This window comes from Pteropus vampyrus, unplaced genomic scaffold (genome assembly GCF_000151845.1).
Source record: "Pteropus vampyrus isolate Shadow unplaced genomic scaffold, Pvam_2.0 Scaffold108, whole genome shotgun sequence".
In the NCBI taxonomy this organism is placed as follows: domain Eukaryota; kingdom Metazoa; phylum Chordata; class Mammalia; order Chiroptera; family Pteropodidae; genus Pteropus; species Pteropus vampyrus.
The window spans coordinates 2,294,577-2,319,843 of record NW_011888889.1 but is presented as its reverse complement, the minus strand read 5'-3'; the positions used below and the strand labels follow the sequence as shown (position 1 = coordinate 2,319,843).

Below are 25,267 nucleotides of genomic sequence, written 5' to 3'. Positions count from 1 at the left end.
ATCTAACGTCACCATCAGAAAATGGCTTTGCTTGGCTAACAAATGGGCCACTTATAAACATACTTTGGTTATGGCCACATTTTCATTTTTTTATTTTTGTGAATAAATTATGCTGTAATATTCTATTTTAAAATTTCTAATTCTCCTGTTCCTTTCCCATGAATTGGGAATATTGTGATGAGTCCTTAGTCTGGTTATGTCAACATGTATTGTATTTTTTTTTTTAGCACAGTTATAGTCTCATTGCATGATAAACAGCATTTTACCATTAATTTAATAAGATAATCCTTACTTCAATGTGCCTTAAAAGCACACCATTCAAAGTGCACTTTTAACACAATGGGTATGAATTGGTAACAGAAATAATAAAATACTGTGATACAGAGATATCAGCACTCCAAATGTCGTCGGGTCACATCTACATCACCCATTTTGTAGCACACACCAAGCAGCAATGTAACATGATAAGAACATCACAGGCAGTTTCTGTAGCAGCTACTCAACTCTTCTAGTGTAAAAGCAGTCATAGACAGTATATAAATGATGAGTGTGGCTGCACTCCAACAAAACTTTATTTATGGACACTAAAATTTGAATTTTATATAATAGTCACATGTCAGGAAATACTAATTTTTCCCCCAACCATTTTAAAACTGTAAAAACCATTCTCATCTCACTGGCCATACAAAAACAGGCAGCAGACGGTTTTGGCCTGCAGGCCATAATTTACTGACCTTTGCTCTATTAGATTTAACAGAATATGGTGAACCCAGAATTAATGGCTCAGGAACACTAAAAGTTTATCAGCCAAATATCTCTTATTCAAAAGCTAGATTTAGTAAAGGTCATAATGTTCTTCTTATAGAAGTTATAAAAACATTATATTCTTTCTTAGAGACAGAAACCAAAACTGATACAAATTATGAAATCGAGCAACTAAAAGGCTACTCAAAAGGCAATCTTTATAATTTTTTTTTAAGGTGAAAATCAAAATAAATAGAAACCAATTAGATACCTGCTATATTGTGTCAGCTTTAAAAAGAAGCCATGTTGTTATACCAAATGCATTTACTTCGAGGTAATAAGTCAACACTGTTGAAATGCAGAAGGCTCAGATTGATTTTTCAATTAAGAGATTAGCCTTAGTTTATGAAATTACTGTTTTCTGTTCAGCTGCCCCTCAATGTCCCCCAAATATTTCCAAAACAAAATTACCAGTCATCAACATATAAGAAAACATTTCTGAAGCCTTTATTTACAAAAGCTTTTAAAAACAAATACCCTCTGTTTTGCAAATAATGTTTTGTTTAAAAAGGACCACCCAGTTACAGCATTGTAATATGAATAAAGAATGTACAAGGAAAACAAACCAATGTGGCTAACATTTGGAGATTTGCTACTATTACTGATTGAAGTGTAGATAACACACATCATAACTTGTAGTCCATCACTTCAGGGTACAGTTAATGATTACCAAAATGTCTTCCTACACATGCTCTGGTCTGGTCACATTCTGCATGGCTAAATATTTCACAGTCTCTTTTGTCAATATATATAAAATAGATTGTAAAGATATATACAAAAAATAAACAAGCATTACACTCCTCAGGTAATTTTATTAGCTATATATATATTAGCTATATGTGTATATGTATATAGCTAATATATATAATTTTGTATTTTATTTTGTACCAAATCTCTCCATTATTTATCTTTGTAGCAACTATGAAAGCACAATTTTTTTGTCTTCTAATTTAATTTGGTACAAAATATACCTAAAGACTTGCTATCTTTGGACTTTAATGAAATTGATTTGTGGAATCAACAAATCAAGAGCATCATAAACATGGCTATAAAATTTTTAAAAATTAAAAATAAAGGTAAACAGTGATGGAATAAAAAGAAGCAAATCAAGGGAAGTGTGCTATCATAAAATAACTGTAGCTTCAACATCCTGGATACCAGTGTCCTGGCAGACAATAAACATCCAATCACAAGGGATTTTTCCTGAAGGGTGTAAAGCTGGTTTGAAAAAGTCTTCAATCACAGAGCAGCCTACACATGCCAATTAGAAACTGACAGACACTAGATGTGCTTGGAAGATTAAATACTAAGTATAGAAACAGCAGTTACTAAGCTCCTCAGTAGTTTTTTGTCTTTTTTTTTTTTTTTTGTAGTCTTGCTGAGTCAACCATTTGCACAATGCATGTGCTATATTCCGTGGGTCAAAAACAAGTAAATACTGTATAAAGTTGGCAGATGGTCATTTTTCCAGCTAAGAGCAAGAGAAAAACAATTTCTGATAAAACAGAGGATTTGAGTCAGAATCACTCTCTAAAGTGCAAAATTGATGGTCCACAATCTCAAATAGCTAAAACTCCTGCAGAATGGAACGGAGACATGAAACAGGGAAATAAATTACAGTCAGTGCTAGTTAATTTAGGAAAGGGGAAAAACAAACCAAGCTCAAGTAGGTAAGGTTTGTATGATGTAGCTTTCCCACTCTGTCACACACGCCTGCTAACAAGTATTAAGGCCAAATTTAACCTGAATGCTTTTCTATTTAAGTTCTGAGATAGGAATGCTCATACTTAGCAGTGAAAGGCAGAAAATAGAATGGGCTATGAAAGAGAAAAAAAAAAAGTACTTTCTATTGTTCAAGGGATTCAACCAGAGATAAAAACCTATATACAAGCATGTGTGTAGCTCAAATAAAATAAAAATAAAAGGACTATTTCATGTCATGACTGCTTGTTGGCTTCCTCTTCATATGCATTCCCTGTGCCATTCTGTACATAGGATGAACCAGAACCAAGGCCATACAAATGACCACAATATTTGGCATCATCAATATGATCTTCAAAGAACATCTAAAAAGGAATTTTGGGGGAAAAAAAAGATAATTTTAACCAAAAGGTACAACTGGTAATTTATATTTCAGCAACGTAAGTATTGACTGATCATTAACTATAATGACAGCTCTCTTCTATAGTGCTCCTTTGAAGCCACACATTTAAATCCAACGAATTAAACTGAGGTTTCAAAAAGTACAGAGCTCAAAAGAAACCGAAGAAAAGGACTACAAAAAATGTATAAATGTATGTCTTTCCTATTAATATTTTAGACTATTTTTATGAGAACTAGTAATCATGGAAAAATGGCAGACATTTTAATTTCATATTTAACGGTAAATATGAATGAAAAAGGGGGCAGGGAACATTTAGGTTTATAAGGAGCCTTGAGTCTATGTGTAAGGCTGAGTTGGCTAAAAACAATGTTCTGGACAGTAAAATCTGAACATTCACACTAGGTTACTATCCTTGAAGAAGCCAAGAAAAAGAACAAATTAGCAGAGAATTCACCATTCATTGAACAATTAAGGCATTTTTAAAATGCAAAGCAAAAAATCCAAAAGGTTATTTTAATTCTGTAACGTAGCACTGGAAAGAAGTACAAAACATTTACTTTCCTGAATAGACAATCTAAATCACTTCTCAATCAATACCACTTGGCAAAACAGCTATTGTGCTTTCTATTAATACATTTTGACAAAAACTTTTAAATTTCCAGAAAAGTTCTCAGTCAATTCTTTAATGTCTATGAGGATATACTCAAAAGAATTTTACAGTGAATATTTTACAAGAAAACTTTTTTGTAAGCAAAAAAGCCCACTGTATTTTGTTTTTGCACAAATTTTTCTTTGCATTTACCTATAGCGAGGCATACCTGTGCATATCACTTAACCTAAGGGTAGACTTGGGTTCATTAAACTTCGTTCTTCCATACCTAACTTCTTTATATTTGAGGAATTTATCTCTGTCTTTTACCATTTAAGGAGGGTTTGCCCAATATGATTTTTGATTCGACTACTACTTCAGACTTATTTAACCATTTTAGAATTCAAAAACCACTTGGTAAGACTCAATCAACTAAAAAGCATGAGTCCTACTCTCTAAATCCTTAAGTAATGAAGAATGGCATGAGAGAATATTTTTACGGGCACTTTAATGTCTAAGATGAGGCAATGCCAGGAGAAGCTTTATACATGGATTCCATGACTTGGCAGAATCAGCATTGATGTGGTCTATAGAAAGAATTCTCTCACTAGTAATGTATGTGACCTTAGATTAAAGTTACTAGCCTATGGCCTGTTTTCTCACCTAAGAAATAATATGGCTGGATGGCTGGAGTGACATGATTTCTGAGGCAGTTTAAATTTTTAAATTTTTTAGTCTACAAAACTCTTATTTTTTTTAAATTTCCTTCTGAACTACATTTTAAGATTACTTATATTTGAATACTTTCATTCAAGTGTGGTTGATCTGACTTATATGGTACTGCTAATTATATATTTACTTAATATGTATTTCTTGCCCCAAAATTTTCGCCATAAGGTAGTGTTCTCAACCTAACAACCGAAAAAAAGGCACTCATGTCTTCATACTTCTCTCATTTTGAAAAAGGCCATTCCTGTAAGCAATGAATCAGATCCTGCCTGATGTTGTGGTCCTATCCGTTCCAGCTCTAACTGTTCAGCAACTTCCTGTAAACCACCCTATAAGACAGAAAAATTGCCTGTCAAAAGAGAGAAACATTGCAATGCCTGAATTCACAAATTATATAACTTGGACAATGACCGAAATATAAATGAACTTTAGAATGTATAGATGGACCTTAAGAATGGGAAAAAAACAATGTGAATTACTAATATATTTGTTGAATGTAGGTGAAATTTATAATTTAATAGAAAATTAGATCTTAATTGGAAAAATTTATCTTCATCATAGGCTCTAAGGCATGCGACAGGTAAATAACTTTCTTAAATATATGGGGAAGCAGATCATATACAAGGTAACAGGTATATAGAGTAACATTTATCAAGTACATTCAGTTGATCCAGCCATCGATCAATTATTATAAAACTGACTTGTAGGTTATCTTCAAATTTTCTTAACCTACCAGCAATGTAGTTTCATCCAAATAATTTGTACAAAACAAAGCTATTATGACTAATCAAATCTGAAGAATTCACTAAGTGCTTAACTATGGTTTTGTTAGTTAAAAAGGAAAAAGAGTATGTTGTTACAAGACTACAACTCCTTAGAAGGGTCAGCTAAAATATGCCTACGTTAATATTGCTAGGATTAAAAAAGAAAGATGATGAGGGTGAAAGAAAGGAAGGGAAAGAATAAAAGACAAGGAAAGAGGGACACTGAGGGAAGAGAGAAGAATGACGGGAGCAGAGAAAGTAAAGAAATAAAAATCAGGAACAAGGACAAAACGAACACAAGAAATTCTTATCTAAATTATGAATTCCTCTACTAGCAAATTAGCCCTTCTCTATGTCACAGCTTGAAAAAGTACTTTGCATAGCAGTTGCTTCTGTGCTAAAAACAGCATGAGGATTAGGTATCATTAGCAGCTGCTTAGGAGAGCAACAGAATTCGGTTATTCCGAATGATGTACTATAAGTCAAAAAGCACCTCTGTTATAAACCTAAATTTTAAGACAGCAGGCCACTCAGGGTATACTCAGAATCTCTGGTATACTTGGAAATTTTCCGACATATACATAATAAATGATGACTGGGTTCTGTTTCCAAAACTGTCATTGTACAGCCACATTAAACACAAAGCTCTTGGAATCTCAGCATGTAATACTTTCAGGGTGTGAACTGAGTTTCTAGGGTAGTAAGGATATCCTATTGCAAGTTTATTTGAATCACAGCTCGAAGTCTCTTCAAATTGCACAGAATTCTGCTGCTCTTAAGTGCTACAAACATGAAGTAATCTTTGTCAAAAATTTCACTGGTTATATGGCATATCCTATAATGAGGCAAGTAGACACTGGCCATACTACTACTTCTCTTATGATTTTCAGTTAATTTGTCAAAAGCCAAGTTTCCTATGCAATTCCTAAATGATTTCTTTCTGTGTAAAAGTAATGCTCTTAAAGTTTTTACCATCTCCTAAAAGTATAATTTTATTTGTACTTCTAAAAACCTGGTGAGGAAAAAACTTGATCAATCCTGATATAGGTTCTATGAGGCAACCACTTTACTTTTTTTTTACGGTTTAAAAACAAATACACCTGAAACAAAACAAAACAAAAAAACAACTGACTGTATTCCTTAGGAATCTGTGCCACCATAGGTGAATTCATTCTCAAATGTAAGAAGTACTTTTCCTTATAAACTTTCCCTTTGAAAGAATTAATGTTCTAAGTAACAATTATACACATTAAGCAGTGTCAGAATGTAAGTTACTGTCTAGTTAGGACCAACACATTTACTGTAACACTTACTACTAATAAACTGACATCTTTGGACCAGGAAAAAAAACCAAAATCCCTTTTAACTATGTCATTTAATCCCTGGAACATGATTCTAGGACATGACCCAAATTTCTCCAGCCAAGATAAGCAGCAGAAAATTTTTGCCTCACTACTGACTACCATCTGCACATTGCTGGCCATCTTGGATTTTTTCTTGCAAAGATAATGTCCATGTTGGGAGCGTGGACTTGAACTGTGCAGGAGAGCTTCATAGTTTCTATGCTGTATGATTTTTAATCTGGCAAGCAATGACAAAAATCTGATCCTTCAACTGAATTTTACTGATAACTTACTCTGTCAATATGTATTAAAAAATTTCCTATAAAGCATTATTTATCCAAGCAAAAAAATCAAATGACCAGATGATACAACTGCATTTAATATAAAACTATGGGGTTTAAATCAACATCCCAGCCTAGGATCTTATGTCAGTCACTCGATCTGAATAGTGTGCTGATTACAGATAAAGCTACTCAAAGCCTTACTTTGAGGTTTTTGCAGCTCTTCATGAGGTACTTCACATCATAAATGACAGGAAAAAACAACCGAAGGATCTCAAAGAAGTCAAGTTCTTCTTCAGGCAAGTTAGAGTTGGTCAGGATTTTGATTAAGTAGCCAAAGTCATAACCACTGAAAAAAGGGTTAAAAGTATACAGAAGAGGGACCATAAATACCATAGCGATGAAAAACTTTTTCTGATACAAATTTTAAGTGAGTCACAGAGTAGACAAAAAAAGAATTGACATACACAAAAAAGTGCACAAAAGAACAGAGAAAATATACATGTTCACAATTATAATGGGAAAATGCCATCATCTTACACACAGTGGTAAGACTTTGTCACTTCATCATTCAGTTATCAATATGCAAATCTCTACTACCATCCCAAGCTGTAGACACTAAACTATTTTGATAATGCTTGAATAGAGAACTCTTTAAGAAGAGTATCAAATTGCCCACAGTAGATGTCTCAAAAAATTTAAATAACTATGCAAATGGAGAAATAAAAACAAAGATGGATGGAAAGTTGGCCAAACATGTCAAAGGTAGCAAGAGAATTGGCTTTCGGAAGGCAAAAATAATGCAAATCTTCCCATCTTTAATAAAGAAGTCATATATTTCAAAAATCCAGAGTTAATTTCCTACCAAATTACTTTAACTTCCCTTAAGTGGCTTTATTAATAAATATTCTCTTCTCCCAAAATTTTCTGTTCCTTATGATGGTTCCCCAAGAGATACTAATAGGAATGCTGCATATGAAAGAAGTGATGGCAGTAAAGACGGAGAACTACTATCTAGAGTAGGAGTCCCCAACTCCGGGACTGTGGACCAGTAATGGTCCTTGGACTGTTAGGTACTGGGCCAATAGCAGGAGGTGAGTGGCAGGCAAACTAGCAAAGCTTCATCTGTATTAGCAGCCGCTCCCCAGTGCGAGCATCACTGCCTAAACTCCACCTCAGATCATCAGGCATTAGATTCTCATAGGAGCACCGGTCCCTGGTGCCAAAAAGGTTGGGGACTGCTACCTAGAGGATAAATTACATACTCCCACTATGTCAAATCAAGATCTCCTATACCTATTGTTTGGCTTTTCCAACAGCTATATATCTCCTTACATTCCTGTGGAACTATTATACACCATCTTTTCCCTGTCTAACTTTCCTTCAAAGACCTTTACAGATGCCTTCCCTGAAGAGCCCAGCTCTCAGATTTCTTACACAAGTTGTTTTCTTGTACTATCCTTTAAAATGCATGTATTGTTTTTTCCGAGTTTAAAGGGCAGCAAACTTTTAAAAATATATTTTCTTTATTGCATATAGTTGGAACTCAACTAATATTTGGTGAGAAATGTTATTAACATATCTTTGAGGGATGCAAAGTACAATTTCCATTTGATATTCAGAATTTTACCAATTTAAAAAAAAAAAACTTTACACTGAAGACCACTAAGAAATATCAAGGTATAAGTAATAAACAGCAGAAACTTTTAAATTTTTGGTAGTTGGCAAGGAAGTAACTCTTCTACTTACCTAAAATATAAGTCAATACGGCATTTGTTTACTACTAGTAAAAGATTTTATTACAGTTTAGGATTTATAAAGTTCTTAAATTAGTCTTTACTAGAAATAGATTATAATATGAAAATATTCAAATGTATCAGTCTAATCTAGACTCTAAATTCTAAGATGAACTCTTTCTGTTTTTGTCCATCTTAATACCCCCAGTGTCTAGAACATTGTATTTGCTCAAAGTAGTTTTTGAATGAAAGACAATGTTATATATAGTAAAAGGATAGGACAATTTTTTCCCCATTCTTTTGTATCCTTATGACCATAATAGTAAAAAGAGAACTTCAAAAAACATTCCTCAAATTAACAGAGACTGAAGCTTCGTCTCCTGAGGTACAGGTTCAAATGGAGAATAGAGAAAACGATAACAGGTAAGAATTAGTACATTCAATACCTCCAACTCAAAAATTACTGTTTAGTACCATGCCAAAGTTTACAATATAAAGTCATTCCACAGAACAGAGCTGGAAATTGTAAAGCATGCAGGAAGCTCTGTGTGAAAAGTGGGCCAAGTATAAGAACATTAACATCTACATAATACAATGCTTTTAAAACCATAAAAAGTTAAGTAAATTCATTTCCAAGGCTACTTTTAGTCTCTGGGCTGCCAGTTTAATTTAGTTTACTTAGGAGAAAACTTTCTCTTATCTGGAAGTCTACTTTACTAGATGGTTTAAATACGTTATTTTTGATCATTAAAACAATTCTGAAAGATATTAAGTGATGTCTTCCTGATCAATTTAAAAAGAAAATTAAACTCTATGACACACCCACCCCAGCATTCTTTGCCCCTCTACAGCACTATCATCACCTAACAAACCACAATATAAATTTCATCATATAAAAAAGTGTATGCTTATGCCTACCAGAATGTAAACTCCATGAGAACAAGGATTTTAGCCTCTTGTTCATAGCTTAATTCCTAGAATTTTATCACAGTTCTTGGCATATGGTAAAGTATTATTTAATGAATAAATGGTTTTATTTGGGCTTGGAAATGTTAAATAACTCTCGGTAACACATTCCAAATGGCATTGCTGGATTTAAACCGAGATCTATTTTTCCAGCCTGTACCCTTCCCACTATACAATACTGTCTCTCGTATGCTAAAATGGATCCCATGTTATTAAATAACCGTTAAGTAGGCCAACATCTGTCTCTTAAGAGTTAGGAGACTGCTATAGGCGGCCAATTCTTTGTAGAACTAAGCCTGAAATTGCTAAAACAGTGACCCAAGCCAAGTATGGTAACACATATGCTATTTTCAATGCAAAAATCTTTTTACCTATGAAATGATAACCATTTGACCCCTTCACAGAGGACCACTCCTGATGTCATAAGAAGTTCTGCAAAGTACTGGGTCTCAATTCCTTCCTCCTCATGTTTTTTAAACTGGATACCAGATGTTGTTAGTAGCTCTATAGAGTCCTGGGCATACATGTCCTCCCTGGCAAGAGAAGAAGAAAGACAACATTCAAAGTGCTTTACTTCAAACTATTTTTCCCGACTTATATCTACCACAGTGCCAAAAGCAAGAAAGATTCACTTGAATCTAGTTGTTCCAATGTTTCATATACATGAAAGGAAAATACAATTTAAATAAGCAGGACAATATCTCAAGAGAATTGTTCATACATTAAATAATCATTCAAAACAGTCCAATAGTGAGATTTTAATCTTTGCTATTAACTCAATTTCATCAGCTTTTCACAAATTAAATAAATTTAACTGAGTCTGAAAAAGGGGTATTCTTCTCACTGGGGACTACTACCACAAAGAAACAGACATGTTCTTTTCAGGGACTTTCAGTCTTAGCAACCACTTCAATGCTGCCAGATGGAGCTGTAGCAGCAGGGGTGAGGACCTATGTTTATCTACCAAGCTCTCAGCAGCACCAGAACAGAGACCAAATGAAAAACATCTGATGTGGCTGAGTTGTACTATATTCTGTATTAAAGAAAAAGGAGATGCCTCCTTTCATTAATAAGAAGCCTTTCAAAGGGCTCCAGTAAACTGCTTAAAATAAAGGACTCTGCTATAGCAACAATAACTTTTTCTTCTAATGTCTTCATCCTTGAAGATTACCTTCTAAAAGTCAAGCCAGGAAATCTAAATATAAACCAATCTTTCAAGATTTTACTAAAGCCAAAAAGAAAGCCATCGCTTAATTTCCAAGCACACATAGGTATCTAAAATATTAAATTAAATTTTAAAAAGTAATCAAAATTAAGGTATGTTTCTGAGGATAAATAAAGTATTTTGTGAATTGCCCATTAGACTTTTTTATTTACTTTTTACACTGTAAATGCTGGTTTCTAGCAGTCAGCAAAAGACAATCCTATTAAAAGCTTTAACAAAACTAATTAAACTAAAAGAAACATCATACTTGGCCAAAATGTATTCTTATGGTCTATTTTCTGGATATCAATTTGTCTTCTAATGTCTGAAAAATAACAAAACTAGCCACTGAAATATTTGAAAACAAGAAACCCGCAATAATCACTATAAGTCAAAATTTCCCCTGGTAAATTCTTTCCAAAGGATATCTGAATAAACCCAATATAAGTTTTTTCATTAAACAATAGGTATTTATTGACTGACCTTATTAAACTAAAAGTATGTACCAAAAACAACTAGAATCTCATTAATCAGGCCCTGATGTGCACACTGAGGCATGCTTTAGCAATTATAACCAACCAAAGGCATAACAGATTCTTTCTCCAGGCTCGCTTTATTCTGGGCCATATTTCCTTTACTTTTAGTTTATCGTCTCTCTCTCAATCGAAACGCAAGCTTTAAGAGGGAAATGATTTTTATCTGTTTTGTTCAATGTTATATCATCAGATCAAAAAACATGTAAAGTGGAACAGTGATTATTGTACTATTTCAATCAGTATTTCCCAAACTTGCCCAATGATAACCATTCAGAGAGCATACCAAAAATAGGGACTCCTAGGTCCCAAATCTAGAGTTACTGAATCCCAATCCTCAGGAGAGACACCTGGATGAATACCTCAGGTGTTTTATGATCAAGGAAGTGGTAAATAAAAATATGTGTATAAATTCTTTGTGTGTGCAGTTCCCATAGCTCAATGCAGGTAAGTTAATGTACTGTCACGTAAATTTCATTGGACTAAATATTTTATCATTTGGAACCAATTTCATATTTTATAATACCCATGTCATTAACAAGAGAAAATTGGAACCCCATGCAGGTAAGCTAAATAAATCTCCAAATAGGAAGAAAACTTCCTGTGGTAAGGGAAACTCAATTTTCTACATAGACTGTCCTTTTCCCATGGTGCCCACTTAAGTTTTAAAAATCATTCCACCCTGCCTTCCCCACCCTCAAAAATCCTAGCAAATGTAGGAAAATACTCTAATTTCAAAGAAGTAGTTAAAATATAAAATTTTCTGTAGGTTCAGGGGCTGGCTAACTGATTAGATCTATTCAGAACAGCAATGAACAGTAATGTGATTGTTCCTATCACTAAAGATCAACCAACTATGAAGTTTAAGGTGGCAAAATATCCAATTATAACTGAACAGAAATAAAAGCATATACAAAACTCTAAAAAAGGTGTTCTAAAAAAGCAGATACAAGGCTGTCCCTCTCTTGTTAATATCCAAAAGAAAAGACAGAAAGTAACTCCACTAGGTATGCTAAATTCAGTAAAATGTATTGAAATTACTTCTACCTACAAATATAAACTTAGCTTACTACACAAATTCACATTTTTAAACAAGCAGATTAAAGATTTTACAATTTAGAAACATCCTCCAACCTCAATCCACTCCTGCCTCACCACACATTTTACATTTTTAAAAATGTAAACTCCTATATAAATTTATGCTAAAAATCATAAGATAAGAGGCAAACTGGAATATAGGTTGTCACAAATACACAGATGGTAACTAAACTTAATATTTAATAAACTCAAACCAAGAACACAAATATGCCTCCTAAATCTGCAAAGGCTATGGAACACACAACATAAATAGCCTGCAATACCGTCACTGACAACTGCCCTTCAACCTTCAAATGTGCATGATCTGTAATATAAAAGTCACCTTTGATTCTGCTTTCCCTTGGTATTCTCCATCTCCTTTGCACTGCCGTTTTCCTAAATGAAGTATCACCTTCCTTTCTGTAACCACAAAATCCATGATCCCCTATAATCTTTACTACACTATTAAAATGATTCTCTTAATTATCAATTACTATAATCATCAAATTGATGGTTTTATAAAAATTTCATTCTCATCTCCTTTGACTTGTTCGTGGAATTCTACCCATAGGTTTCTTTTCTTCTTCACAGCTCGTCAATATTTCACCTTCAATTTCCATGTACATATCAACTCCAAATTCAGTCTGGAGAGAATTCCTTTGTATCGATAAGGTATCTAACAATTCTAATTCGTAGACTTTAGCAACAGGGAGCAGAAAGAAGACTTATGGGAATACTAAATTATAATGACCATGACCAACTTTCCTCAACACTATATCTCTGTTGCCTAGCACAGTTGATGGATGACATTTTCATTCTAGATACTCAATAAAAAGTCAATTTTCGTCTTTACAATATCCACAATCCTGTTCATGGTGCTCTGTCTCCACATTAGGTAGTACCCATTTTATCTTCTAACAGACCTGTTCTTCTTAAATACTTTTCACTATATCCTTGTCCTTAAACATCTCCCAAGATATTAACATGAGTATAAATTTTAGCAAAATTTGGTATAGTAAATCTACAGCAGTCCTCTCTGTACATAAAAAAAAAAAAGTCTTTCAGAGATTGTAATAACAAAGCAGTTTTTAGCAGAAAAAAGATGTTTCTAGATACAGAAAATGTCAAGTTTACCAAAACTGAGACAATGATAGGTTACCTCCTACTCATAGATTGAGATCACAACAGTATCTTTGTTAAAAACAATGTTCTAATGATGAGTTTAGAAAAAAAGTAACATGGAACAGAAGAAATGGTAAAGAAATAATTTTTAAAAGCGCTATCTTTTAGGAAAAGGATAAAAAACAATTTTCATTTCAGAGCTATAATACTTATAAAATATTATTATCAGTTTGAATAGAGATGAGTGCTCTTTACCTTCACAAGCTTCTGGTGAGTACATTATTAAATCCAACAGAGTAAACGGAGTCAGGATAAACACAATGCAATTATAAGGCATACTACCGCACCACTGACAACGCTAACCTCTAAAATCATCAGCCCTGCTTTTTAGATCTTTATACTATGCTAAACATAGCATTATTCTACAGAGAAAGAAAGGCTATCATAATGGCACTACCATTAATCGTTCCATATCTTCTTTTACTATTTTTCGAATCAGAGGTTACATTATATTACTCAAGTACAGTCTGTCAAACAGGACACTGCAATATTGTAACATACTGAGAATGTATTAAACATTTCTGCAACTTACAGTCGGTAAACAATCTTCCCTCACCCAAAACACTAAAATTCCCTAAGCTATCAAGACTATTCACCAATGATAAAGACTACAAGTAAGGAAATTGGATTTCGGGGTTTGAGTTAGAATTCAGATTATGGAAAATAACCTGCCAGATTCTAAATGAAACACTAGGTAAAAGGGTACTACTATTATCTCTCTTGTATGTAAGTCATAGGAGGTTTTGTGGGCTGATTTGGAAATATAGCTATTATATAACATTGATTTGAAAGGAAAATGAAACAAACTTCCAAGAAACATCTCACCACCTTTGATGTGTAATCTACTCATAAACTGGTATATGACTGTAATAAAAATCTCTTCACAAGAAGCATAACTATTACAACAAAGACATATATATTTCCAATTGTACACAGTTTGAAAGTAAAATTAATGTTGAAAGATTATTTTTTCTATTAGGAAGTATTTTCAAAACCCAAAGTTTTCTAAATTTCAAAGAAAGTGGTACACTTTTCACATAACAGCTCTAAAATTCAAGGTACGTGAATTTAAGATTTCTTTATTCAAATTTTTCTGTCTTATAATAAAATGAAACCTAACCTTTGAAATTTTAGATTTTAAGTATTTCCAGAATAACTATGCCAAATTCATTTAAAATTTCATTCAGCAATACTTAAGGGAAATCAATTGCTACACTTAAACTAAAAAAAAAAGTTTGTGTTATATTTATTTCCCACTTACGTCAAATTAAATTTAAAATTAAACTGCCAAGTTGAAGTTCCTGGAGGATATTCTCCTTGCTCATTCATAAATGTCAGTCCTAGCTGAATTATCTTTAACAAGTCTACATTACACCGCAATAGTTGGTACTGATAGTCAGCATTGCTCCTGAATTCTCCAATAGGTCTCGCAACCACACCTGGAAACTCGGTGTCCTGTAAAATAGTTTTAAAATTCATTATTTACTAAAAACCAAAGGCCTCCAATTCCTAGAATTAACAATTTTTAGCACAAGTCAAAGAACCCGGTTATAGATGATACTCTACAAACTGACATTGCATTACAAAGTACCTTTTAACTAGGAAGAGTATTACCTTTTGTAACCATAAAATAAAACTCTATGAACTTGAGTTTTTCTTACTTTAAATAGCACATCAGTAAAAATTACTATGTATAAGATACACATGACAAATGCAACCAAGTACTCTATTCCCAAGAGAGAGGAAAAAAAAAATCATAAATTCATGTTTCTCAAGGAGTATGTGAAACTATACTATTGTAATGTTAAAAGCAATGAAGAACTGGTTAAAAAGAATAGAAGGGGCATCGTACTTTCCAATTACTTTCTCAGACAAGGTTTATCTAAACACTGAATCCTTCCTAATTTCTTGAGCTAAAATAGTACCCTCTCTATAGTCCAGAGAAAACATGCCACCCACTCATTCCTATAGAATGCTATCACATCTTTAATGTTGTCACGCATTATCATCTGAGAAATAAGTGATCACTATCAATTTCTTTTGGATAAAAAAATTCAACTCTAACTACGAGAAGTACACTTTAATAAATAGTATGTTATCTATGTACATTCAAATATTTATATTTTAAGCAATCAACTTGCTCTTCCACACAGAAACATATTTGTTAAAAATACTGAGAAAATGATATATAAAATTCAAATTAGAAAGCTAAGAACAAAATCTAAATACCAAGTCACTATAAATAGTAAAGAAATTAAAACTTCTCTAAATTCAGTCAAACTCAACAACCACTTTATTTGGATGCTACGTATTTTGCTAGGTGTTAGAAGGACTAAAGACACTAACCCCTTGCTTTACAAATTATCTAGAAAATAGTATAGCAGCTGTAACAGATATGCATGATACAGTAGTAAAAAAGCAAAATAATTAACTGAGAAGACAGTCTAGGCAGATTGAACAGTATATGCAAAAGCAGTGTGTTCATGATATTTCACTGATTAAAAATAAATAAATAAATAAATGAATGAATGAATGAATGAATGAATGAATGATCAAACAACGAAAACTTGCAGATCAACGTATCTCTGGGAGAGCTGATTTTTTTGTTTGTTTGAGAAAGACATCCAGGAGTTCCCAGCTTAGAGGAGCTCATCTGATATTATCAGTTAGGCCTTAGTGACGCTAGGTGCTGATCTGGTACTGGTAACTAGGTCCTAATGTTCTTCTGTTAAATATAAACAATTTCACACTTCAATATCAGACAAGGCAACTCCGGAATCATGACTGAACACAGACAAAAACATAAACATTGTTCAAACCATGAAACTTCCTTCCATCTTGGTTAATATGAGTAACCTGCTTTATAGCCTTAGCCTCACTCTAATCTTCTCTCATTCTAGTTAATATTAAGATACCCTATCACAGAATCACCCCAGCTTCCTGACAGCATCCAATCCAAAGCCAAGTCCTGCTTCCTTAAGCCCTCCCTAAAACGCAAGCCCCAATCCTGAAAGTCCTTTTTAAAGCTCTCTTAAATGCCCCGTTTCCTCCAATGGCATGCGTTTTCCCTCACTCCAGTGAGTAAGAAACCCAACTAGTCACATTACAGGTGTGTTCCAAGTGGTCTTTGATTGAAGGACATTGACAGAATTTTCTTTTCATAATTAAATAAATCCCTAAAAAAAAATCAACCACAAGGACTGAATTCAAGATTTTTAAAATTCTTCTTCCCCTTCTATAAGAAATATTTTAAGGATATCTGATCATAGGCATACCATAGCGACGTAATTATATTTTCGGATAACTTGACGAATTTTCTTCATCTCTTCATCCAGGTTGCAAGCCCAAACTTCACAAATTCTTTGGCTATGATCTACAGTTGCTGCTGGCATAGTGAGGGCACAAGGAGTCTAGCTGCCAAGCATCAAAATATTATATTTGATTGAAGATTTGTTTCATAAAATATTTTATCCTTTATTTATGTACCTGTCACAAATAAAAACCAAAATAAAAACCAGCTATATCAGAAACCGGAATCAGAGGTAATTGAGTTGACAGAAATCTAAGAGATTACTTTTTCAAAGTCCTTGATTCATAAGAAAATCAAAATTTTGGAAATGACTTGTCTAAAGTCAGCTAATCAGTAGGAAAAAAATGACAACACCACAGGTTTCTTGGTTCTAATATCAATGTCATGTAAAATAGTGTTTATTATGTGTACATACTAATCATTTAAAACTTTCCACTAATTAAAGACTGCTCTGGATTCAACTCAATGAATAAAACTTTATAAACACATCAATTTCCAGACAAAAATGAGAAGTAAAATACTAACACACATGTGAGAAGATCAGATGTTACTACGACGGAATTAGTGTTTGCTTTTATTCCTCATTAACAGAACAGTCAAAATGTGATTTGATTACAAAATCTCCTTCACTGGCATTTATTCAAACCAGACTGGAGGGCACAAAACCAACCAACCAAAAAAAAAAAGCTATTTCTGAGAAATAATTAACAGATAGCCACAGAGATTGTTTGAATGTCCATAACTGCAGGTGGGAGAAAAAAAGAAGGAAACAATGTGTATTTCAAACTGTTTCTAATTTCCTAAAAATCAGCATTTTCCCTGCTTACCAAACATACATCTCATGTTTCTGGGTGATAACAGTATACACCAAAATTCTGATTTTTGAGCAGGAAAATTCTTCATTTTCCACGCGTTTGAAAAAAAATCACAACAAAGGTAAAAGAGGGAATTATGACCCCTCCCCCAAACTGCAGTCAAATGTAACCGAGTGCTCTAAGATCTAGCGACCCCTTTTTTATAACCTTCCCCACTACGCTAAACACAGACACACACACAGACACTTGGGAAAGACCCTATAGTTTAACACTGCTTTCCTCTATCTCTTCCCCGACGACAGTTCCAGAACTCCCAAAGAGGCACCAGAAACCCTCTCATTTACTGGAGGTAGCGTCTCCGTACTACAGGCTTCCCCCCCAAACGAGAAAACAGTACAGAAGCATTCAAGTCATAGATAACGCTCTTCCCTGGCAGAGAGCCAGTACGAAGGTGCTGATAACCATTTACTGGGGCCAGATTGATTCTCAAGCTCTACTGCATGAAGCAATACGAGGAGCTGTGGATGTAGCCACTGCCCTCCACCCCTGAATTTCTGTCCCACAACACCGAAGCCCCAGGTACAAAGCCTTTACGTCATCACTCCGCGCTAATCCCCAGACATACCCCCAGGCCCAGTACCCTCCCCCGCTCCATCCGCCTCCCAACTCTTCCCCTCGCCGGCTGCGCTCCAGCTGGCGCCATCGCGCACACTCTCAGGTTTGTCGTCCCCACCCCCTTTCAACTTCCCCAACCCGCCCCTCCCCCAGAAGGTCTGTGGCAGAAGCAAAATCTACTTGTGTCACTGAGCTCGCGCTCCTCCTCCTCCTCCTCGCCATAGAGACAGCACCCAGCGGCGGTGGCGGTGGCGGTAGCGGCGGCGGCAGCGGATGCCCCATAGACACCTCTCGCCCAACAAGGGGGAAAGGGGAGCAGGAGCTGCTCCGCACCGTGCTGCGCCGTCGCTTCTCGTACGTCCTGGCGGGGGCGCTAGTTGATGACGCAATACGCAGAGGGGGCGGGGCACGCAGATGACGGAGGCTGGGGTGGTAAAGTGCTGGGCGGTCAGGTTGCCTGACTAGCTGGTTTGGCGTCAGGGCCGCGAAGGTAGGGCTGCCTGTCCCGGGCGGCGAGTTCCCTCCAGCTGGTCGCAGTCATAGTGTGACCCCCAAAACTCGAAGACCCTCAGCCGGGCTTGCTTAAGAGAAGACGCGGCTGCCCAGCACTTGGGCCCCGGGCGTCCCTGCCCGCTCCTCTGTCGCTCGAGAACCGCCGGGCTGAGTAGCTGGGAGAGGAAGCAGGCCAGAGCCGTCTAGGGCCTCGGGCCCGGGGACCCCTGGAGGATGAGCTGGCTCTTCCCCCTGACCAAGAGCGCCTCCTCCTCCGCAGCTGGGTCCCCCGGTGGCCTCACCAGCCTTCAGCAGCAAAAGCAGCGCCTGATCGAGTCCCTTCGGAACTCACACTCCAGGTGACTGGTCACTGCCTATCCTTCAGGAAGAAAAAGTAGGGCGGGAGGGAGGGCGGGTTATAATCACAGAGCTCCTCGCCAGCTGCCCCATTTTGATACACCTGGGTTCGTCCTGGATCTCACGCTTGCTCTCCCATCTCTGATCCATATTCAGGATTTTCCTCCGGACCCTCCCCCGTTCTTCTCTCTTGCTCCACCACTGCTCACCTTTTCTGATTTTGAGTTGCTCATCCCTCCTGACATATCGCTTCTGACTGTAATCTGTCTCATAGTCTGTCCCTTTCTATGTTCTGCTTTCTCACCTTTCTCTTTGCCCACTGATTGCCGCTTTGGCCAAATTGATAAAATATTGTACTTGGCTGAAAAGAATTGTGAAGAGTAATATCCAAGTTTCACGAAGAATGGACAGTTTTGGGGGGGGGCAGGGGGAAATGTTGCAACAGCAAAGGAAAGGGAAGCCCAAGTTTTTATCAGCGAGTTCTCTAGGAGTGACATACTCAATCCTCTTAGATCTCTTAAGATTTACTGTGTTCCAACTACCTCTCCGTATCTGGCAACTACCAGTCTCTACATTCCTGATTATTATTCTTGTTCCCACACTCAGGAATTATCTTATATTCCTCCTGATTGTTCTATTGTTTTCCTATGCGTTTTTCATTTCAGTGTGGTCAAATTAGAAATATTTTGCAATTCAAGTGATTTCAGCTGTTTTTACTGTAATCTGGTTTGCTGCCTCCTTTTATATTGCAAATATCTCTGGCCTCTAATGTTTTCAGAAATTAGAACTCTTTATATGAATTATGGAAGTATATTTACTTAATGGTGTTACAGCCTGTATTTTAATGTAAAGATGTTAATATTCAACCCTAACTCTTTTTAAAACTTTTTCATACATTTTAAAATATATTCTGAGATAATAAAATTGATTAAGTCCTGTTGAACAAACTATTAGGGGCCATTTTATCTGTTACACTAATTTTTTCCAACCAAGTTATAGTGTAGAATAGTTTTAAATTAGACTTAAAAAAAAATTTACTGCAAAATCAATTTTGCTAAAATGAGGCCAATTGTTGATTGAACTTTAGCTATCTTTTTTGGTTCTTTGCTTTAATTCTTCTGCTTGTTCAGAACTTTCAAAAGGTGAAGATTTGTGATATTTAACAGGAAAGAATGGGATGCTCTTTGATCTAATGGCTTTCTTTTTGGAAAATTAAGTTCACCGAATTCCTACAAGTCAATCTTTTTCTAAATAGTGTTCTATACTAACCTGTAAGAGTTACTCTTACATGCTATGCTTTTAAAGTAAGATGATTCATTTTTAACAAACATAACAAGATTTTGTCCCCCTCGAAGGTGTCACCTTGGAAGACTATATACTAAACTAGTACTACTATTGCCAAAATACTTTTTAGAACCACACCTTTGGAATTAATTGCTTTTAAGCCTTTAGTATATTCTGTTAAATATTGTCATTGCTGACTAATTTTTATTCTTGGAGGTTGGAGTTGAATTTTTGAAATATTGCGAAGCCCCTGGCTGCTAAGGCTGGTAAATATGAGAAGTGATTGATCTGAAATTTATTATGTATATTTTCGGCCTCTTAAGTAAGGTGACATTCTAAAGCAGGAATTGTTAATCTAAGGAGTTCTGGAATTGGTTTAAGAGGATCAGTAAATACTGAGTCAAATGCAGAAAGGATCCTTTTATGTATTTTTTGAGCCAGAAATTATGGATATATAATTGGGCATGTGATATTATCTACATATTTTACAGTGTTATAAACATCTAATTTTAAGTACTCTTTTTTAAAGATCTTTTATAAAAATACTTGAAGTTTTATTTATTGAAATATTACACATTTATAATCTAAACTTGGATAATTCTGGATACAATTAAGTAGGTCATGTATTTCCAGTTTTCAAGGAATGGTATGATTCCAGAAAAAAATGACATACACGTATTTTTGTTAAGTCTGCCCTTTTAACTAATGACATTTTAAAGCTAGTAAAAATATCTGCAGTATACTATGACACTAAAAATTTTTGCGTAGAAGAGCATTGTGATTGGTTATGCTGAAGGTGCACTCTGCAAAAGTTGAAAGAATGTTTAGAATGATATTTTAGTGCAGGGGTCCCTCAAGCCCCAGGCCACGTCCAGTAATGTTCTGTAGCCTGTTAGGGACCTGGCCGCACAGTAGAAGGTGAGCAGCCAGCAATCAAGCAAAGCTTCATCTGTATTTGTAGCCGCTCCCCAGCACTAGCATCACCGCCTCTGCTCCACCTCAGATCATCAGGCATTAGATTCTCATAGGAGCACCAGGTTGAGGACCATTGTTTTAATGAATAATACAAAAACTTCCTAAATTATGAATATCAATATCCTGTTTATGTGGTGCACCTTTCTCATTTTTCATATCTATCCCTTCTCTAAATATAAGGTCGACAGCTCTTTCTTGATGGTGAAAGTATCTGACTTTATTCTGCCCTCCTTAAGAACCTTTCCCCACCCCATTTTCTCATCTATCTTTCAACTCTTATCTTTTAACAACTTATAATCTTAAAAAATCCACTTTAGGAAAGAGCCTATTTAATTCCCTTTCTCTAATGAATATAAATTCATTTTTTATTACCTTAAATTCTTCCTCATTTTCCTCAGGCCTCTCCTAAAGTTGAATTTTATGTATATTTCCTCATCTAAGTCAGGGCAAGGCAAAAGAGAAAGTGTCATAGATGACAAAAAAAAGTGTTTAACCAAAGCATAATAATAAGTTTGCTGTGAAAATGGAAATTGAAAGTTGTGTACACTAGGCTCAAGTAATATATCCCACCTTCTGAATAACAGTCATCTAAGTATTTAAGTTACCATCTAAAATTCCTGACTTCCTAGGCAGGAGTGGAACTAATTCTGTTATTTCTTCTACTTCCTAAAGCTCGCTCACTCTAAGGAACACTGTTGGTCCCCCACTCAAACCCATTTCCCCTGACTTCTTGAGAGAACATCTGCATTTATCTGTCTGGGTTCTGGGTCTGCAAGGCCACATACTTTATGGAGGCTATGCTCTGTCAACCCCAGTAGGTAAATAATGATTGTTTATGCCAGTGATGGTGGTCTCATTACCCCTGTTAGTTATTTTAAAAGCAAGATTCTTAACCTAAGAATCAGTGGGAGTTGGAGAATTCTGCTGGTGAGCTGCTCAAAATAGAGATGCTAAAAGGAATTGCTTCTTATGTTTTGGGTATTATTGTTACGTAGGACATCTGAAACTGCTTGGATTAAGAAGGAAGACAGACCTACTACTGAATATGGTAGAGTAGAAAGATGGAATGTCCTTGATGATGTTGTGATGCTAAATTAACTCTGGAACCTTCCTGCCCCTGGACTCCTTGCTATATAAAATTAATAACCCCTCACTAAGCCACTTTCAATCTGGGTTTTCAATTACTTGCAGTTGAAAATACCCCAGGTGATACTAATCCACTATTTAAAGATTCTTCAAAAGTGAAGCTGATAAGTATTTTCCTGCATTGCACCTGCAATCAGGAACTATTAAAAACTGATGATCTTAACAGTTACCATCCTAACTATTGTAGATTTTTTCCTCTCACAATATCTAAAGTTAATTAGCATATATTTTTATTATTTTTTTATATCCTTTGTTCCAAAACCACAACCTGAAGCTGTGTTGTGAATGGTAATTACCTGTTACTAACTATGTAAATCTAAAGTTATACAAATAGTAATCCTTTATTACCTTTTACTTAGGGAGATTAACTCTCTCAAGTAAAGGACTTCTGCATTCATTTGAATAATCAAGTACATGGTAATTCTGGTGCTATTTTTATTTTATATTCAACAAGAAAATCTAATTTGGGAGTTATGTTTATTAGAATTGCCTTTTTTTTAATGCTAGTGTGACTAATAGTCTTAATGAAAGAGGCCCTAAGTCTTAAATCAGGCGATACTGATGTGTCATTAACAGGCAGTGCAATCTCGGATGTTCTCATAACCTAAATGGGCTGAAGTGAGAGAACTGACTACCTGAATTCTTAATGCCCTGTCCAGCAGTGAAAGTCTTGATTCCTCAGGTTTCTTGATGTATGTATGAGATAAAAAACAAAATGAATTTGAGCAACATAAATAGAAGTAGCACAATTATTGATATTGAGAAAAGCATCTTGACTTAAATGAAGGAAAGCTTTATAATCAACTCATGAATTCCAGTTCTGACTCTAACGTGTACTAGCAACATGACCTCTTGTATAGTTACTCAGCTTCTCTGAGCCTCCAGTCCCCATCTGTAAAATCAGGAATTGTGATTCCTATCGTGCAAGATTGTTGATATTTAAGTAATATATATAATCATTTATTAGAGTATCTGACACATAGTAAACATATTATAAATCATATTCCTTTTTCTATTGCATAGAATCAATGTGCCTGGAACCTTTGCCTCTTGACCTACATGCTTCTAGCGCTAGCTTATTGTTTATGAATTCCTTACAAGCCTACCTACAGCTCATTTGTCTCTGACAGAACTACCTCTGACTTTCCATTCAGAAAGCAGGTCCATTCCACAGAATTAGTTTCTTCACAAATGGAATGTACCTATTTTGAAGGATTTTTAGATATAATACATGTAAAGAAACTAGACTATTGTCTGACACACAGTATGTACTCTGTAAATGGCAATTATTTTATTTTGTATCTTAAAAATAATAGTTCCAATCTCTATAGTCTTTAAAAATTACTTTGGGATTTTCTTTTGCTGCCAGTCCCTGGATACCATTGTTCTTTCTGATTACCCAAACCTTTAGCCTTATAACTTCCTTGTTATAGGTCTGTTATTGTATAGTTTTCTATCCTATAGCTGTTAAGTCTAACCCCTCACTCATAGGCATAAGACTTTTTCTTCTAAACTCATGAGTTTCTGAGTAAGTCTAAATTCCATACCTTTCATTCTATAGATGTCACTATCAGCTCATAAAGACTCACAAATTTGATAACACAACAAACTTGCAATGAGAGGATATGTATATGTGTTTTAACCTTTGTAATATTATATTTTTTAAAAAAGGAATCCATTGCCAACATTCATAATTTGAGATTTTTCATTAAAATTTCTGAATTTCCAGCTTTTTAACATAATAGACTATTATTTAAAGAAATTTTATATTCACAGCAAAATTGAGCTGGGAGGTATAGAGATTTCCTATATGTGCTCTGCGCCCTCCAACTTTTCTTTTAAAATAGAAAGATCTGGAACGATTTGGTAACATTGGCTTTGAGTTGAAGAGTAGCTGTTCCCTTTACTGGGCTGCCTCTTAGCCATTTTACCAGTTTGCAGTCACTCCCTGTTGTACTATAAGCAATTGCCTTCATTCACGTACATTATTTAACAACTGTAGGTATTTGGGATTAAAACTTCCTTACGGAAAGAAATCACCTTAACTTGTTGCAATTAAAAAAAAAATCCAAGAATCTGCTATGCCTTAGCTTATTGAAACTACAGAAATCTACAAATGACTATAAATGAACCATGAGCTCTTATAAGTGAACTTTAAAGTTATGTATTTCAAACAACCCCATAATTAAGTGAATTTTAATTTGATACATTAAATCATGTAGTCTATTTATAACCAGTGATTAAAAGTTATAATTGTAGACTATGTGACTCAATAAAGCATGTCAATATTTAAGCAAAATTTTTCTAAATGGATCATAACAGCTCAGGTGCTATCTCTAATTTTCCCCTAGTGTAGTATCAGTGCATACCTACTTTAAAAAAAAAGTTACCACACAGGCAGTAATTTCTCCATTGCTAACTGAGACCAGCCACATCTCCCCCTCCCCTCCAATTTCTCAACTCCTTCCAGGCTGTCTCTACTGTCAGCTCACCTAAGGCAAAAACCTGGTCATCCTGTTTTCACTCAGTCTTCCAGTCCGAATACTGCTGGGTTCTAACTATTGTCTCTGCCTCCAGTCTTCTTCCCTTAATTTTTTCTTCCACATGGCTGCCAGAGTAATCTTAAAATTCAAATTTGAGCATGTTATTCCTTCCAGTAGTTTCCTAACTCTTGCCTAGAAATGTCCACCGTCCTTAGTTTAATACCTAGTTGTCATAGAGAGTGATATGACTGATGGAAAGGTGTCGACAGAGAATATAAGGTTTCTTTAATGACAAAGGATATTGAGACATTAGAGACCAGTGTTATTTCATATCTGAAGCTTGTCTAACGGTGATGCCTCCAAAATGTGCACTTCATCTCCCTGAGTGTTGTTTTACTGTTAAATGTAGCTCAGTTATATTTTTCTAGAAGACTCCACCACCCCTCACCCTGTTTAGGTTAGGTGTTTTCTTCTGTGT

General features: G+C 35.2%; 2 protein-coding genes across 4 annotated transcripts in view; one reads left to right on the top strand and one right to left on the bottom strand.

The window, feature by feature from the left end:
* Window positions 1-214: 214 nt before the first annotated feature.
* On the bottom strand, window positions 215-18,452 carry CNOT7 (CCR4-NOT transcription complex subunit 7). The gene is made up of 7 exons (XM_011365269.2): window positions 18,233-18,452; window positions 16,588-16,798; window positions 14,574-14,767; window positions 9,688-9,849; window positions 6,819-6,963; window positions 4,445-4,555; window positions 215-2,870 (listed from the first exon to the last, which is right to left on the bottom strand). Exons 2-7 carry the CDS (start codon window positions 16,702-16,704, stop codon window positions 2,742-2,744), a joined length of 858 nt encoding a protein of 285 aa, XP_011363571.1. The 5' UTR covers window positions 16,705-16,798; window positions 18,233-18,452; the 3' UTR covers window positions 215-2,741.
* VPS37A (VPS37A, ESCRT-I subunit) overlaps window positions 18,134-25,267 on the top strand; it is a 33,336-nt gene continuing 26,202 nt past the window's right edge. Inside the window, exon 1 of one of the 3 annotated variants that reach the window (XM_023533681.1) lies at window positions 18,134-18,155. Coding sequence is in view for 2 of the 3 variants with exons in the window: in XM_011365266.1 (XP_011363568.1) it covers window positions 18,779-18,903 (125 nt within the window). In the remaining variant the exon portion in view is untranslated. Of the gene's footprint in view, window positions 18,156-18,455; window positions 18,904-25,267 lie in introns of those variants that run through there. The other 2 variants (XM_011365266.1, XM_011365268.2) reach the window with 2 other exon arrangements.

Excerpts from the sequence above, each read along its gene's own strand:
- CNOT7 (XM_011365269.2), bottom strand. The coding sequence starts at position 16,704 with ATGCCAGCAGCAACTGTAGATCATAGCCAAAGAATTTGTGAAGTTTGG. Across the intron at positions 9,850-14,573 it reads AATTTTAAATTTAATTTGAC|GGAGGACATGTATGCCCAGG; the intron begins GTAAGTGGGAAA and ends TTCTCTTGCCAG. Across the intron at positions 4,556-6,818 it reads AGAGCTGCAAAAACCTCAAA|GGTGGTTTACAGGAAGTTGC; the intron begins GTAAGGCTTTGA and ends TCTGTCTTATAG.